The sequence below is a fragment of the Heptranchias perlo genome, chromosome 5 (assembly GCF_035084215.1).
Source record: "Heptranchias perlo isolate sHepPer1 chromosome 5, sHepPer1.hap1, whole genome shotgun sequence".
Taxonomy (NCBI): Eukaryota; Metazoa; Chordata; class Chondrichthyes; order Hexanchiformes; family Hexanchidae; genus Heptranchias; species Heptranchias perlo.
In genome coordinates this window covers 24037060-24051401 of record NC_090329.1, presented here as the reverse complement: position 1 = coordinate 24051401, position 14342 = coordinate 24037060, and the positions used below count along the sequence as shown (strand labels likewise).

The 14342-nt window shown below is 39.5% G+C and overlaps 1 protein-coding gene across 2 annotated transcripts in view; it reads left to right on the top strand.

The window, feature by feature from the left end:
* Window positions 1-14342, top strand: part of ero1b (endoplasmic reticulum oxidoreductase 1 beta) — an 89009-nt gene that overhangs the window by 30445 nt on the left and 44222 nt on the right. For both annotated transcript variants that reach the window (XM_067984136.1, XM_067984135.1), the window contains exons 5-11: window positions 333-415; window positions 1497-1570; window positions 7147-7267; window positions 8833-8879; window positions 9961-9972; window positions 11056-11082; window positions 13395-13487. In XM_067984136.1, the coding sequence (XP_067840237.1) occupies window positions 333-415; window positions 1497-1570; window positions 7147-7267; window positions 8833-8879; window positions 9961-9972; window positions 11056-11082; window positions 13395-13487 (457 nt within the window). The remainder of the gene's footprint in view (window positions 1-332; window positions 416-1496; window positions 1571-7146; window positions 7268-8832; window positions 8880-9960; window positions 9973-11055; window positions 11083-13394; window positions 13488-14342) is intronic.

Here is a 14342-nt window from a genome sequence, read left to right as displayed (position 1 = left end):
TAGGTCGTGATTAAACCGTTTAAAGTTACAAATTATCTATACACAAATGCAAGCTTTCGCAAAAATGCAAAATAGCACACAATATCTTAATCCCTGTATATGTACGTTGAACGTTCTTGACCAAAAGACATTTTTCACAGTATGTAGTTTTTACTGTATTCCCTGATTGAAAGATGATATGGTTCAAATCCAGAATGTGCACATTTCTCTGAACTTTGTTTGTTAAACTGATTCCAGTGTTACCATGTTTTCAGTTGTTGCAGTATAAATAGTGGATTAATAATTCCTTCCAGATGCATAGTTGATTTGCTAATATTTTATTGTGTGTCTAGTATTCTGAGGAAGTGAATACAGTAGTACAGTTGCAAGAATGTGAGGAAGCGAATAAGCTTGGAGCTGTCAACAGCACATTGAGGTGAGAGTAAATATTCAATGATCTAACCTGCTGCAGTTTTATTTGTGCTAACTCTTGATATGAGATTAGCTGTGCTGGTCCTGATTGCAACAACTCATCCAGACAACTTAGTGAATCGTGGTGCACTTGGAACATATGCAGCCCACTTTTTACTATAAAAGGATGCAGCAGTACTCCATTCATTAGGATGTAAACCGTTTGCGCTTTTAACATGTAGGATTTTTCAGTTGTGAAATTACAATCAGTTTGACTTGGTCTCTTAAACAAAGCAGCGTTCTAATAAATAGAGCATAACACTTTTTTTCAACCAATGGAAAGCAAGATCCTACCAAGGCAACAGATGATGCTGGGCTAGTAAAACTAGTTTCTGGTTCAACTTCTGTACTATTTTTACCATTACTATATTTTACTGCTAAACAATCCCAAGCTCTTACTGGCATTTAGAAAACCCTGAAAGGTTTTTTTTGACATTAATATGAAATTGGAATGAACAGCCCTGCAAATTTTATACTGTCAAGTCCATATTGGAATGTCAGAAACTTGGCTTTATTTCAGCACAAATGTGGCAGCAGAAATCAAGATGGTATTATGTGCATTTAATGCTTGTAAATATACAGCAATGTAATTTATAAATTTCACTGATCTTCAAGCCTTAATCATAGATGTTGGAGTCGAGGAACAGTTTTTCTTCAGACAGCATCCTCGACACACCATTGGAGTAAGGGGGTCAGGGAAACACCTGTAATGGCCACTGCTCATTTACGACTTTTGGCATTAGCACATGATGCTACAATATGACTAACATGTGGAAAGTGGATTTGAACATTCAGGTGTAGTCTCTGCAGAATGTGCTCACACTGATTTATTAGAAAGAAATCTAAAAGCATCTTACGGCTCTCTCTGTTGGCTCCCTTCTCTTCCCTCTTTTTCTCTCCCCGTGCTCTTCTCCCCGCCCTTCCCCCCGCGCCCCGCTCCACTTTACTTATATTCATCAACTGACTGCAACGTCATAGGCAATTTATCGGTGCTTGGTTGGTGTGTTTGTATTCCTGTACCAAATCACACTTTCTTTTGTCCTTAGTAACCAAACAAAAGAAGCTTTCATTGATTGGGCAAGATACGATGATGCACAAGATCATTTTTGTGAACTTGATGGTAAGGATCTAGTGAACGTCTGGTGAAGTGTTCATTCCTAAGAATTCCAAAATTTTGATCTAAAAATGTTTAATGACTAAATGAGGTTTAAGCCAATACACTACAAATGCTCAATAATAATTAGTGGTCCAAAAACTGTCCTGATTGACTGCAAACAAGCCAAATGCAGAGATCAATCTTGACTAGCAGTAGCACTGGCAGGAGGGTGTAATTCCAGCATGACACCTTTACAAAGGCCATTTCCATTATAAATGTGGTTATAGGAATATATAATGGAAATATATAAAATTAAAGGCATAATGTATAATTTTGACTGGGGACTGAATTACATCTACATGCCCTGGTCCAATTATCCCTCTCCCTCTAACCCCACTTCGCCTGAAGATTGCACAATGCCTTGTTTTCCTGTTAACAATGCTATGAGAGACTGACGAGTAATATTTTTAAAAACTGTATTATTTTGAGTGTATGTATTTTGAGTGTTTTTCAAATTGTGTTCTCTATTTTTAACATTCCCCAATACGAATATACGAATTGAGAGCAGGAGTAGGCCATTCGGCCTCTCGAGCCTGCTCTGCCATTTGATAAGATCATGGCTGATCTGATTGTGACCTCAACCCTACTTTCCCATCTACCTACTATAACCTTTGACTCCCTTGTTAATCAGGAAACTATCTAACTCAGCCTCAAAAATATTCAGTGACCCTGCCTCCACCGCTCTCTGGGGAAGGGATTTCCACTGGCTCATGACCCTCTGAGAGAAAAAAAATTCTCCTCATCTCCGTCTTAAATGGGAAACCCTTTATTTTTAAACTGCGTCCCCTAGTTGTAGTCTCTCCTACAAGGGGAAACATCCTCTCAGCATCTACCCCTTCAAGCCCCCTCAGGATCTTATATGTTTCAATAAGATCACCTCTCATTCTTTTAAACGCCATGTATACAGGCCCAGCTTGTCCAACCTTTCCTCATAAGATAACCCCCCCCCCATTCCAAGAATCAGTCAAGTGAACCTTCCCTGAACCACCTCTAAAGCTATGTCCTTTCTTAAATAAGGAGACCAAAACTGCACAAAGTATTCTAGATGTGGTCTCGCCAATACCCTGTACAACTGTAGCAAAACATCTGTACTTTTATATTCCATTCCCCTTGCAATAAATGACAGCATTCCATTTGCCTTCCTAATCACTTGCTGTACCTGCATACTAACTTTTTGTGATTCGTGTACTAGGACACCCAGATCCCTCTGTACCTCAGAGCTCTGCAATCTCTCTCCATTTAAATAATATACTGCTTTCTATTCCTCCTGCCAAAGTGGACAAGTTCACATTTTCCCACATTATACTCCATCTGCCAAATTTTTGCCCACTCACTTAACCTAACTATATCCCTTTGCAGACTCCTTATGTCCTCTTCACAACTTACTTTCCTACCTGCTTTCTTGTCATCAGCAAATTTAGCAACCATACATTCGGTCCCTTCATCCAAGTCATTGATATAGATTGTAAATAGTTGAGGCCCCAGCACTGATCCCTGTGGCACTCCACTCATTACATCTTGCCAAGCTGAAAATGACCCATTTATGCCTACTCTCTGTTTCCTGTTAGCTGACCAATCCTTTATCCATGCTAATGTGTTACCCCCCTACACCATGAGCTCTTTTATTTTGTGTCTTTGATGTCGCACCTTGTCAAATGCCTTCTGGAAATCCAAGTACACCACATTCACAGGATCCCCGTTATCCATTTTGCTTGTTATTTCCTCAAAGAACTCTAATAAATTAGTCAAACACGATTTCCCATTCACAAAGCCGTGTGGACTCTGCCTGATTGCATTGAGATTTTCTAAGTGCCCTGCTATAACTTCCTTAATAATAGCTTCTAGCATTTTCCCTATGATACATGTTAAGCTAACTGGCCTGTAGTTTCCTGCTTTCAGTCTCCCTCCTTTCTGAATAGAGGAGTTACATTCGCTATTTTGCAATCTGATGGAACCCTTCCAGAATCTAGGGAATTTTGGAAAATTAATACCAATGCATCTACTATCTCTGCAGCCACTTCTTTTAAGACCCTAGGATGAAGTCGTCCGGACCTGTGGACTTGTCAGTTTTTAGTTCTAATCATTTTTTCACAACCCTTTCCCTGGTGATTATAAATGTTTTAAGTTCCTCACTCCCTTTCACCTCTTGATTCATTATTTCTGGCGTGTTATTTGTATCCTCTACAGTGAAGACAGATGCAAAATATCTGTTCAATTCATCTGCCATTTCCTTGTTCTCCATTATTAATTCCCCAGACTCTCACTCTAGAGGACTAATGCTCACTTTACTTACTCATTTCTTTTTTAAATACCTGTAGAAACGCTTACTGTTTTTATATTTCTAGCTAGCTTTCTCTCGTACTCTAATTTCTCCCTCCTTATTATTCTTTTAGTCATTCTTTGCTGTTTTTTATATTCTGTCCAATCTTCTGACCTGCCACTAACCTTCACGGAATAGTATGCTTTTTCTTTCACTTTGATACTATCTTTAACTTCCTTAGTTAGCCACGGATGATAAGAACATAAGAAATAGGAGCAGGAGTAGGCCAATCGACCCTTCGAGCCTGCTCCGCCATTTAATAAGATCATGGCTGATCTGATCCTAACCTCAAATCTAAATTCATGTCCAATTTCCTGCCCGCTCCCCGTAACCCCTAATTCCCTTTACTTCTAGGAAGTATGACATGATATGTCCTTCCCCTAGAGTCTTTCTTTCTCACTGGAATGTATCTTTGCTGAGTGTTATGAAATATCTCATTAAATGTCTGCCACTGCATCTCTACTGACCTATCCCTTAACCTAATTTCCCAGTTCACTTTAGCCAGCTCTGTCTTCATGCCCTCATAATTGCCCTTATTTAAGTTTAAAACACTAGTCTTAGACTTACTCTTCTCTCCCTCAAACTGAATGTGAAATCCAATCATGTTGTGATCACTGCTACCTAGAGGCTTCTTTACAATGAGGTCATTAATCCTGTCTCATTACACATTACCCGATCTAGAATAGCCTGCTCTCTGGTTGGCACTAGAACGTGCTGCTCTAAGAAACTGTCCTGAAAGCACTCTATGAACTCATCTTCTAGGCTACCTTTACCAATCAGATTCTTGCAATCTATACGTAGATTAAAATGACCCATGATTATCGCTGTTCCTTTCTCACAAACCCCCATTATTTCTTCCTGTATACCCTGTCCTACAGTGTGGTCACTGTTAGGGGGCCTATAAACTACTCCCACAAGTGACTTCTTGCCTTTACTATTTCTTATCTCTACCCAAACTGATTCTACATCTTGGTCTTTAAATACCAAACTGTTGTTAAATTGGATTCTTTTATCTTTGTGAATAACTTAGTTTGAACAGCGAGTGCTGGTCGTGTCAGTAGGAATTGATACGGGGAAGTTAGTATCTGCAGTTTAAGGCAGCTGAATTGGCATCAGTAGAGATTGATATTAATCCAGATGCTTCATTTCAACAGCGTATGTGTCGTCAGTTCTCTCTCAAGCTCATTATGTTATCCAGGCGTATTGTTATTCCTAGTGTGAATGCTATTTTTAAAAGGGTACTTGATGGTAAGACTCTGTCCTCCCTTTTTTGTGCATATTTTGATTTTTACAGAATCAAGATTTAAACTTTAAAGTTTGAAATGCAGGTAGGAAGGCATAAGAGGGTAAATGGATTTTGGCTGTTTTATATACAAAAGTGTTCAATACCAAAGCAAGGAAGTTGTGCTGGATTTGTCTCATTGACTATGTTGCGGTATTTTGTGCAGTCTGGGCACTCCATTATAGGAAGGATGTTAGAGTCATGGAAAGGCTGCAGTGAAGATGCACTAGAATGATATCAGGAATGAGGTGTTACAGACTTGAAAAATTGGATCTTTTTCCACAAGCAGTAAAGGTTAAAGGGGATTTAATATCGTTTTTCAAAATTATGACAGGCTCTGCAAGGGTAAAAAGTGAAATAATGTTTCCATTGTAAGGCAAATTAGTAACCAGAGGCATATAGTCAGGGTTGTCACGAACAGAATAGAGAGGAAGTTAAAAAAAAAACTTGTTTCCACACAACAGGGTTATTAAAACAAGAAGAATGCTTTACTATAAGTGGCTATTGAGACAGAGAATAAATCATGATTTGAAGGGGAATTGGGTAAGTGTTTGAAAGTAAGAATCTGGAAGGATACAAGAAAAGGGCAGTGAAATGGAATTACATGAGATTCTGCAGTTGAAGAGCTAGCACCAGTGCAGCTGCACGTGGCATAATGACAGCTTGTGTTGTAATTTCTTTGATTCGGTTCAATTTTAACAAAGCCACTTTCACATAGCCACCTGATGATTTAATTGAAAATTCAATGAATTATGCTGTATCTTTTTTGAAATATATATCAATCACATTGTATATAAATAAAAGGAAATTTGCTTCTATTCAAATTTGTATGATGTTGTGCCAAATTATTATAGGACTGAGACGGGTAGAATTGTGTTGCCAATACAGGTCACGCTATGTAAAGTACATAAAGTGGAGTGAAACCAGAAAAAATGGAAATATATAGCAGCACAGTCAACATCTGTAAAGAGAAAAGACAGGTTTTGGTGTTTGGGATATGTGCCTTTCATTAGAATAGAAGACTAAAAGATGAGCTGGCAATTTTAGTAAGGTTGGGAGAGATCTAGTACACTGTATTTGCTGCTCATTGCACGGTCTCCTCTACATTGGGGGGAGCAAACACGGATTAGATGACCGCGTTACTGAAACCTCTGCATGACCCTGACCTCCTTGTGACTCACCATTTTAATTCCCCGTCCCACTCATGCTCTAACCTCTCTTTTTGGCCTCCCACGCTGTACCAGTTGAACTCAAAACAAGCTTCAGGAACAGCATTTCATCCTTTTCCTGGATACTCTGCAGCCTGAACATTGAGTCTAGTAGCTTTGGACCTTGGCTCTATTGCTCCATTTGCTTTACAGCGGGGCTGCTTGTAATGTGTGGTAGGTCTTTCAATGTCCGGGAGAAGTGGAGGCAAGTGGGTGTTTGGGTAGAGACCCTTTTGTCAGAGCACAGTGATGATGGGAGGTCTGGGCCTGTGATGTTGTCATTTTCTTTCTCTTTTTGAGGCCTGGCAAACCCACTGTTTTCCCAACTTTGTCTTTCATTTCACTTCTGCATTTGCAGCTTTCTCCCCCCCGGCCCCCATTTTCCCATGTCTTTTCACCCTCCTAATTATTTGCACATTCTTTTGTCCTTTTTATGTTACACGTTGCTTCATTTGTCTTTTATAAGCAGTTTGCAGGTCATTCAACCCATTAACCCCCTTTCTGCGATTGGTGCATGTTTTGATTCTCTTCCTCCCTCTTTTCTCTCTCTAAACTTACTAAGTTGTCTTCATTTCTGATGAAAGCTATACCCTAATAATGTCAATGCCTGACTTTCCTCTTCACAGATGTTGATTGACCTGACTTGTTTCCAGTATTTGTACTGTTTTGTTTTATTTGTAAATAAAGTGGAGACTGTTTCTTGAAAGTGATAATTAATCTCTCCCTGCAGATGAGTTGTCGCCTGATGCAGAATATGTGGATCTCCTCCTGAATCCAGAGCGTTACACTGGGTACAGGGGATTGTCAGCTTGGAGGGTGTGGAACAGCATCTATGAAGAGAACTGCTTCAAGTACTTTCTTTTAATTTCCTCTATATTATACTCCTTGAAGCTATTTTCTATTTCCGGGGAGCGGGCAGGAAATTGGACATGAATTTAGATTTGAGGTTCGGATCAGATCAGCCATGATCTTATTGAATGGCGGAGCAGGCTCGAGGGGCCAATTGGCCTACTCCTGCTCCTATTTCTTATGTTCTTGGCAGGGATAGGGTTAGAATTGCCACTGAAAAGACATAAGTATGTATTTTGAGTTTTTGTTTTCAAAAATAGATTTGAGGACATGTCACTTATCACTTTTTTTAATTGTGATCAGTGGATACTGTAGGTTTTGTGCAGCATCCCAGCAGTTCAGGCTTTGAATTGGCCTGACTCTCAAAATTCTCAATCTTTTGTGTTGACAGTGACGACCACATTTCATGTCCCCAATTCACCCTTCATACGTTCTACACATGTAATTTTTCAGGTAGTCAACAGATTAATATTAATAAATTAGGTTATCATTCAAATAGTGAAAATCTCTCGACTCTGTCCATTTAAGATGTTTGGATCCTGAGGTCGGCCATGTGATCTCTCCAGCCCAAGTTATATATAGAGTCTCTTTGCTCCACACACACAAAGTTTTCCAGCTGCCATTGTTTGTTTCTTCATTGATTCGTTGGATTTAATAGTCAGTGCATTTAATAGTTGGTTCAAATGTCTGTTTGTTAAGTTGTGAAGTTTATGCCAATTTACCCAGCTGTAGTTTCTGTTTTGATACTCACCACTTTCTGTTGAATTGCCTCAGTCCAGTTTGTTTTCAGAACACAAACTCAACAGTTCCATGTCTGGTATTGAGAGTGGTGAGACCATGGAGGGATTTAAACACGAGCATGAGAATTTTAAATTGGAGGCGTTGGGAGACCGGGAACCAATGCAGGTCAGCAACCACGGGGTGGTGGATGAGCGGGACTTGGTGCGGAATAGGATAACGGGCAGCTGAGTTTTCGATGATCTGAAGTTTATGGAGAGCGGAGGATGGGAGGCCAGCTAGGAGAGCATTGGAATAGCATCTGAAATGTGACTATCGGGGAGTATACACATGCAAAAGGTTTTCATTAGAGGTGAATTTGTACGGAACCTTACGTCAAAACTGCTTCACACATTGTGGATTGATGGACCAGCTGATCTTTTCCTGCCTGTCGATTTCGTATGTTCGTAATGCACTATTGGAGTTTGGTGACTGGTATGAAAACAAGTGAAATGGCTATTTTCCACCATTATTGCCCGCAAACAGCTGTGACATGAATGACCTAGTTGATTTTTTTTTGGTATTTGAAGGAGGAATGCTAGTCAGGACACTTGAGAAAACTTACCTCCTGCTCTTGAAGTAGTGTCTTAGAAGCTTTGACATTACTTGAATCTGCAGAAGGAAATTCAGTTTAACTTAGGAAAGAACTTGGCCTGAGATTCCAATCTGCGACTACTGAAGGACGTCTTGCCACGCGAGCAGTGCAGCAATGTGTTCCAAACTGTTACAGCACTGTTGAAATCTGTTCCATTAAGCAACTAATAATAAAAAAAAACGTAATCTTTTGCAGGCCTCGTTCTGTGTATCGTCCTCTGAATCCACTAGCACCGAGCAGAGGTGAGTTTATGTATAAAACCTGTTTTGGCTCTTGTTGTATCTGCATGCTCGGCAGTAACTTTGCTTCAGACAAAGCAAAAGTTTTTTTAAATTTCTTGGCAACGTTGGCAAGGCTGCATTTATTGCTCATTTCTAGTTGTCCTGAGAAGTTGTTGATGGTCCTTACTTGATGGACAGAGTGGGTGACCTATTGGAAAATCACAGGTGCTATGCCCACAACTTTCTGTCCGTCTGACATTAATGGATGGAAAATCGCAAGCAATTCACCTGCAATTCTCCAATAAGTGAATTCCCAATATTCTCTGAACGGGCAGTGGAGACACTGAGCAGGGACTTTCCTTTCACAGAGAGAAGGCAGCAAACTCAGTGAATTATCCCAGGTACTTTCAAGTGCCTCCTAATATTCACCTCACGAGTGGCATTAACAGGAGTTTGGCCTGCTTGGTCAAAGAGTGTATGACATGAAAAAATTTAAAGGTGGTAACCACGAACTAAAATAAGGCCAAAAGAAAGTTGAATTGGATATAGGCATAAAAAGAAAAAAAATTGCCTTTACCTAACTGTTTATCGTGTATCTCAAATGTGTCCCATAAACATGTCAAAAGTGTCTCACGTATAATGAAGTGCACTGGTTGTTTAGGTAAACGTGGCAGCTATTTGGTACACAGAGATCCCACAAACAGCAGTGAGATGAATGAGCAGCTAATTTATTTTTAGTGACCTCGAGGGAGGAATGTTGGCCAAAACACTGAGTGAACTCCCTGTTCTTCAAATAGTGGCATTATCTCTATTGTCCGCCTGAAGAACTGGGACAGGTAGAGGGGTCTTGGTTTAACATTGCAGCATGTACTCGGTGCTGCACAGAAATGTCAGCCTCGGTTATACACTGAAGTCATGGAGTGGGGCTGGAACCTTCTGACCAGAGGCTACCAACTGAGCCATTCCAACTCAATACATATACAGGAAGCTAAGGACAATACAGGATTTTATTTTTATATATTGCTTTAGATTTTGTAAATAATGAAAGTAATACTAATTGACTTGATTTTTATTTTTAAAAACCTCATTTTTCTCTTTCCAGGAGATGGTGATGGTAAGAGCAGAAGAGATGGATACGAATATGTATGAACTAAATTATTGATACAAATGTACTTCTGCATTTTGGTTTGCATTTTAAACCACTTTTGCAGCCCACTTTTTTAAAAAAAAAATAGTTCTTTGACGGTGGGTAAAATAATTTGCCTAAATGTGTTTTAATCAGAAAAATGATTCAGTAATCATTTTTGTAGTGCACTGAAATGAAACATTTGTTAAACCTGTAAATATTAAATTCCATTACTTTAGACATTTAAAATTAATTTTCCTTTTTTGCATTTTTTAAAACAAAAATGCAACATGAAAAGAGTTTCACCTGTGATGGATGGAAAAACTTAATTATACTTGCTAAGTTTGCTTAGACAGTAATGAGAAATTAATAGATAGCCATGTTGCCCTTCAACTCGGAATAAAAAAGAATTTCTGCACTAGAACAACAAATTTATTCAAGCGGTTATCCTTGCAGTTGTATGAATGGACTCTGGTATACAGCATTGCAATATTGATGAAACAAATGTGTTTATTTTGCACCCTTGACAGCTTTCAAAGGAAGAGTGTAAATCTGTTTTACAGTACTACCTTGATGGCATGGATAAATGCTCCATGTTGTGTTGCAAAATGCTATACAGACCAGGAAAATCAACAATTTGATCTCTGAACTGTGCTCAGTTAGCTGATCTTAGCAGTGGCTGTGGTGATGTTACAACTGGTCTCTGTGTCTCTGATTGAGAGAGTGGAAAATTAGGGTTGCTGCTATTGCTTGGTGCTCAGTGACACTTGCTGGAAGATACACACATGTGTACATCCAGTGAGAACAGCATATGCTCAGCTGTGATTGCCGAGAAGGTCAAACAGCCTACCAGCACTTTCTATCTTGGCTTATATGTGATCGTGACCCTTTTGGTAAGGTTCCAAGGGGCTGCTGGTGCAAGTGAAACCATATTCCAGCATGAGTCTGCATCTTTGGACGATGAGGGTAAAAATGCGTGAGATAATTGTGTTATGTGTTGGTTTTGTTGAATGTGGTAAGAGGAGTTTCATATTATTTGCCATAAATAGTGATTTATTTTTATGTTCACAGGCGAGTCCTTCTACACGTGGTTGGAAGGTAATGACAGAACATGTATATGAAATGTTTGAAAAATCCATTAAGTTAAAGCCATCTGGATTGAGCCTGATTGAGCTGTTGGACCAGCAAGATGGAAATGTAAATAAAGAAATGCGGCCAACATTTTTCACTGGTTTCCTAATGCACCTATATCCAGCACTTAACTTCCATGGTTCAGTAGGTGCTCAAGTATGACGGCAACTGTATCTTTTATGATCTTGATTTCTTAGTGTAATGGAACAGGTGATGGAGACCAAAAAAAATTACATTCTGTTAATCATTATGTGTTCAAAGGCTTTGTTAATGGGTTCAGTTCAAAATAAATTTCATGCAGTCCAGTGCTGCTAGTAATGTCTCTGGGACTTTACAATAGGGTATATGTAGCAAGGCTGCAAGGAATCTTCATGGGGACTTTCCAGTTTGTATATGACCATAGCATTTTCTTATTCTCAAGATAGTTACAGTCTTAATATTTATATCCAGAAGGTATCCAAAGCTTGATGGTTTAAATCTCCACTCAAATATCTGTGAAATATTTAAATTTTATTTTCTTAGGTATGGTGGTGTCAGTTGCTTCCTTAACACCAACAACTTGTATTTATGTAACGCCTTTAATGTCCCAAGGCCTTTCACAAGCGTTATCAGACAAAATTTGACACCGAGTCACATAAGGAGATATTAGGACAGATGACCAAAAGCTTGGTTAAAGAGTTAGCTTTTAAAGAGGGTCTTAAAGGAGGAGAGAGATGGAGAGGTTTAGGGAGGGAATTCCAGAGCTTGGGGTCTAGGCAGCTGAAGACACGGCGGAGCGATTGAAAATCGGGGATGTGGAAGAGGCTGGAATTGGAGGAATGCAGAGTTCCCGGCGGGTTGTAGGGCTTGGAGGAGGTTAGAGATAGGGAGGGGCAAGGCCATGGAGGGATTTGAACACAAGGATGAGAATTTTAAATTCGAAACAGTCTGAGCACTTTTTCATGGCAGTTGACTCTCACTGCCCTATGTACTTATGTGGTAGCTGGATCCAAGAATGTAATAATAAAACTCCCTTGTGTTTTGGATCGGATTTTCTGTGTCTTACACATATGTACTCCTACGATCTCTGAGTTAACACTGGGTGAGGTGAAGTTTGGTTCGAATCATAAGCTGCTTTATTCCACAGTAGGAGCAGTGAGATTGATGAGCCATTTGATACAATCGGTACAACTTCTGTTGGCGTACAATTACAGAAATAAAGAACTCGCAAGCAAAAGCCCACTCCAGTCGGGTTGTCTAACTTAACAACATAATTGCTCTGTGCCATACTGCCTGGGACAGCGGTTCACTCCCTTTTGCTGCTCGACTCCCTCTTGGTTGTGTTTGTGTTCTGATTTTTAAAAGCCTCATGCCCCCCACAACCACATAGATCACATAAAGATTTCCAACAGTAAGGTGCAAAGTATGTCCCTGAATAACCAGACGTAGCTAATGAATTATCCATTGTTTGGTCTCTGAGAACACTTCCCATCTCACATTGTAATGAAAAGAAAGAAAGAAAGCCTTGCATTTAGATAGCATCTTTCACTAGCAGAGCATACCAGCTTTAATGATTTGTGTGCATGGACGCTCAAATCCCTTTGCTCTTCCACAGCCCCCAGTATCTTACCATTAAGAAAATATTCTGATTTGTCTTTCTCAGATCGAAAGTAGAGAACCTCACACATTCCCACATCTGCCATAGTTTTGCCCGCTCACTTAGTCTATGTCCCTTTGTAACTTCCTGCTCCCATCTACACAACTTACTTTCCCTCCTAACTTACTGTCATCTGCAAACTTGGATATACAAGTCATTATATGGTGAAAAACTGAAGCCTCAGTTCAGATCCCTGGGAAACACCACTTTTCTCATCCCACCAACCAGAGAACGTTCCCTTTATCACTGCTCTGTGTCTCAACCCTCCCAACTAATTACCAACCCATGTCACAAGGCTACCTCCAATTAATGCACTTTCATTTTTGTTAACAAGCTTTTGTGCTGAACCTTATCAAATGCCTTCTGGAAGTCCACATAGACAACATCCATAGGCACTCCCCTATCCACCATGCTATTAACCGCCTCAAAAAAAAAATGTGAACATTCATTGAACATTCCAAGAATAATATTTTTGTCAACGTTGCTTTGTGCTAATTGAGATTTTTGCTGTTAGAATATTTCTATGCATACTAGGTGATGGTAGATCTGTGTATTCTGTAAATAAAATACCATATTTCTCTGCACTTTGAAATAAATTAGCTGCACTCTGAATTGTGCTGATTGTGAATTTTCATATTCGTAGGTCTTTGCCTTGAAAAGAGAGTATTTTACAGGCTGATTTCTGGACTCCATGCTAGTATCAATTTGCACCTTTGTGCAAAGTATCTCCTTGATGGTATGTACAAATAGTTTTCTCATTAAAAGCAATTTGGAATATTTCATTATGCGTCAGAGAGCTATTTAATGGTATGTTTTCAACATGTTGTGCCATGGAGTGTTAGGTTGTAAATTCACATTGTGTCAGATTTTATCCCAGGTGGGACATGGACACTAGGCATTTTCACATGCTGATGCAAGGAAAGTTAACACCTATAGTTCCTCCTACTAATCAATTCAAGCAGTGGATTGGAAGCAGATTGCCTGTGTACCCTCGCAAGTGGGAATTAATAAGAAATGGAGGGGATAAAACAACTTGTAAAATGTCTATATTTACATCTGTAGGCTTTAATTAAATTGCTTTGGAGGAGCAGGGGCGGGAATAACTCAGCAAGGTTATCCAGTGTTTAGTGTAGCTGAGTCGTATAAACCAAGAACGTCTTGGTGTTCTCTGCTGTTAGTTGATCTCAGCTGATATGGCAGTATAAGAGTGTTACAGTAGACTTCGGCACCAAGGGTTAGGGAAACGAACCAGGGTTCCTGCTTTTGAGCTATCTAAATACATATGAGGTGCATCTATATGGATATTGAGCATTGATGAATAGACTGCCAATGCTTACTATCCAAGTTCTCACATGCATAATGGCTGCTTGGACCAGGTCCTAGATGGTGCCCGGTGCCCCATGACACCATATCACAGCATTGAAATTGTGCCTTTGGGGCAGGAAGAATTTGTGTGAGAATTTTTCTTTTAAATTTACATACAAATTCTTGTGCAATACTGTAATTTATTTAACTGGCTGGCTTTTATCCTGGAACATGTGTTAAAAATGCATTCTTCCTTGTTTGTTCTCCACATCCATTTGGACAAGTT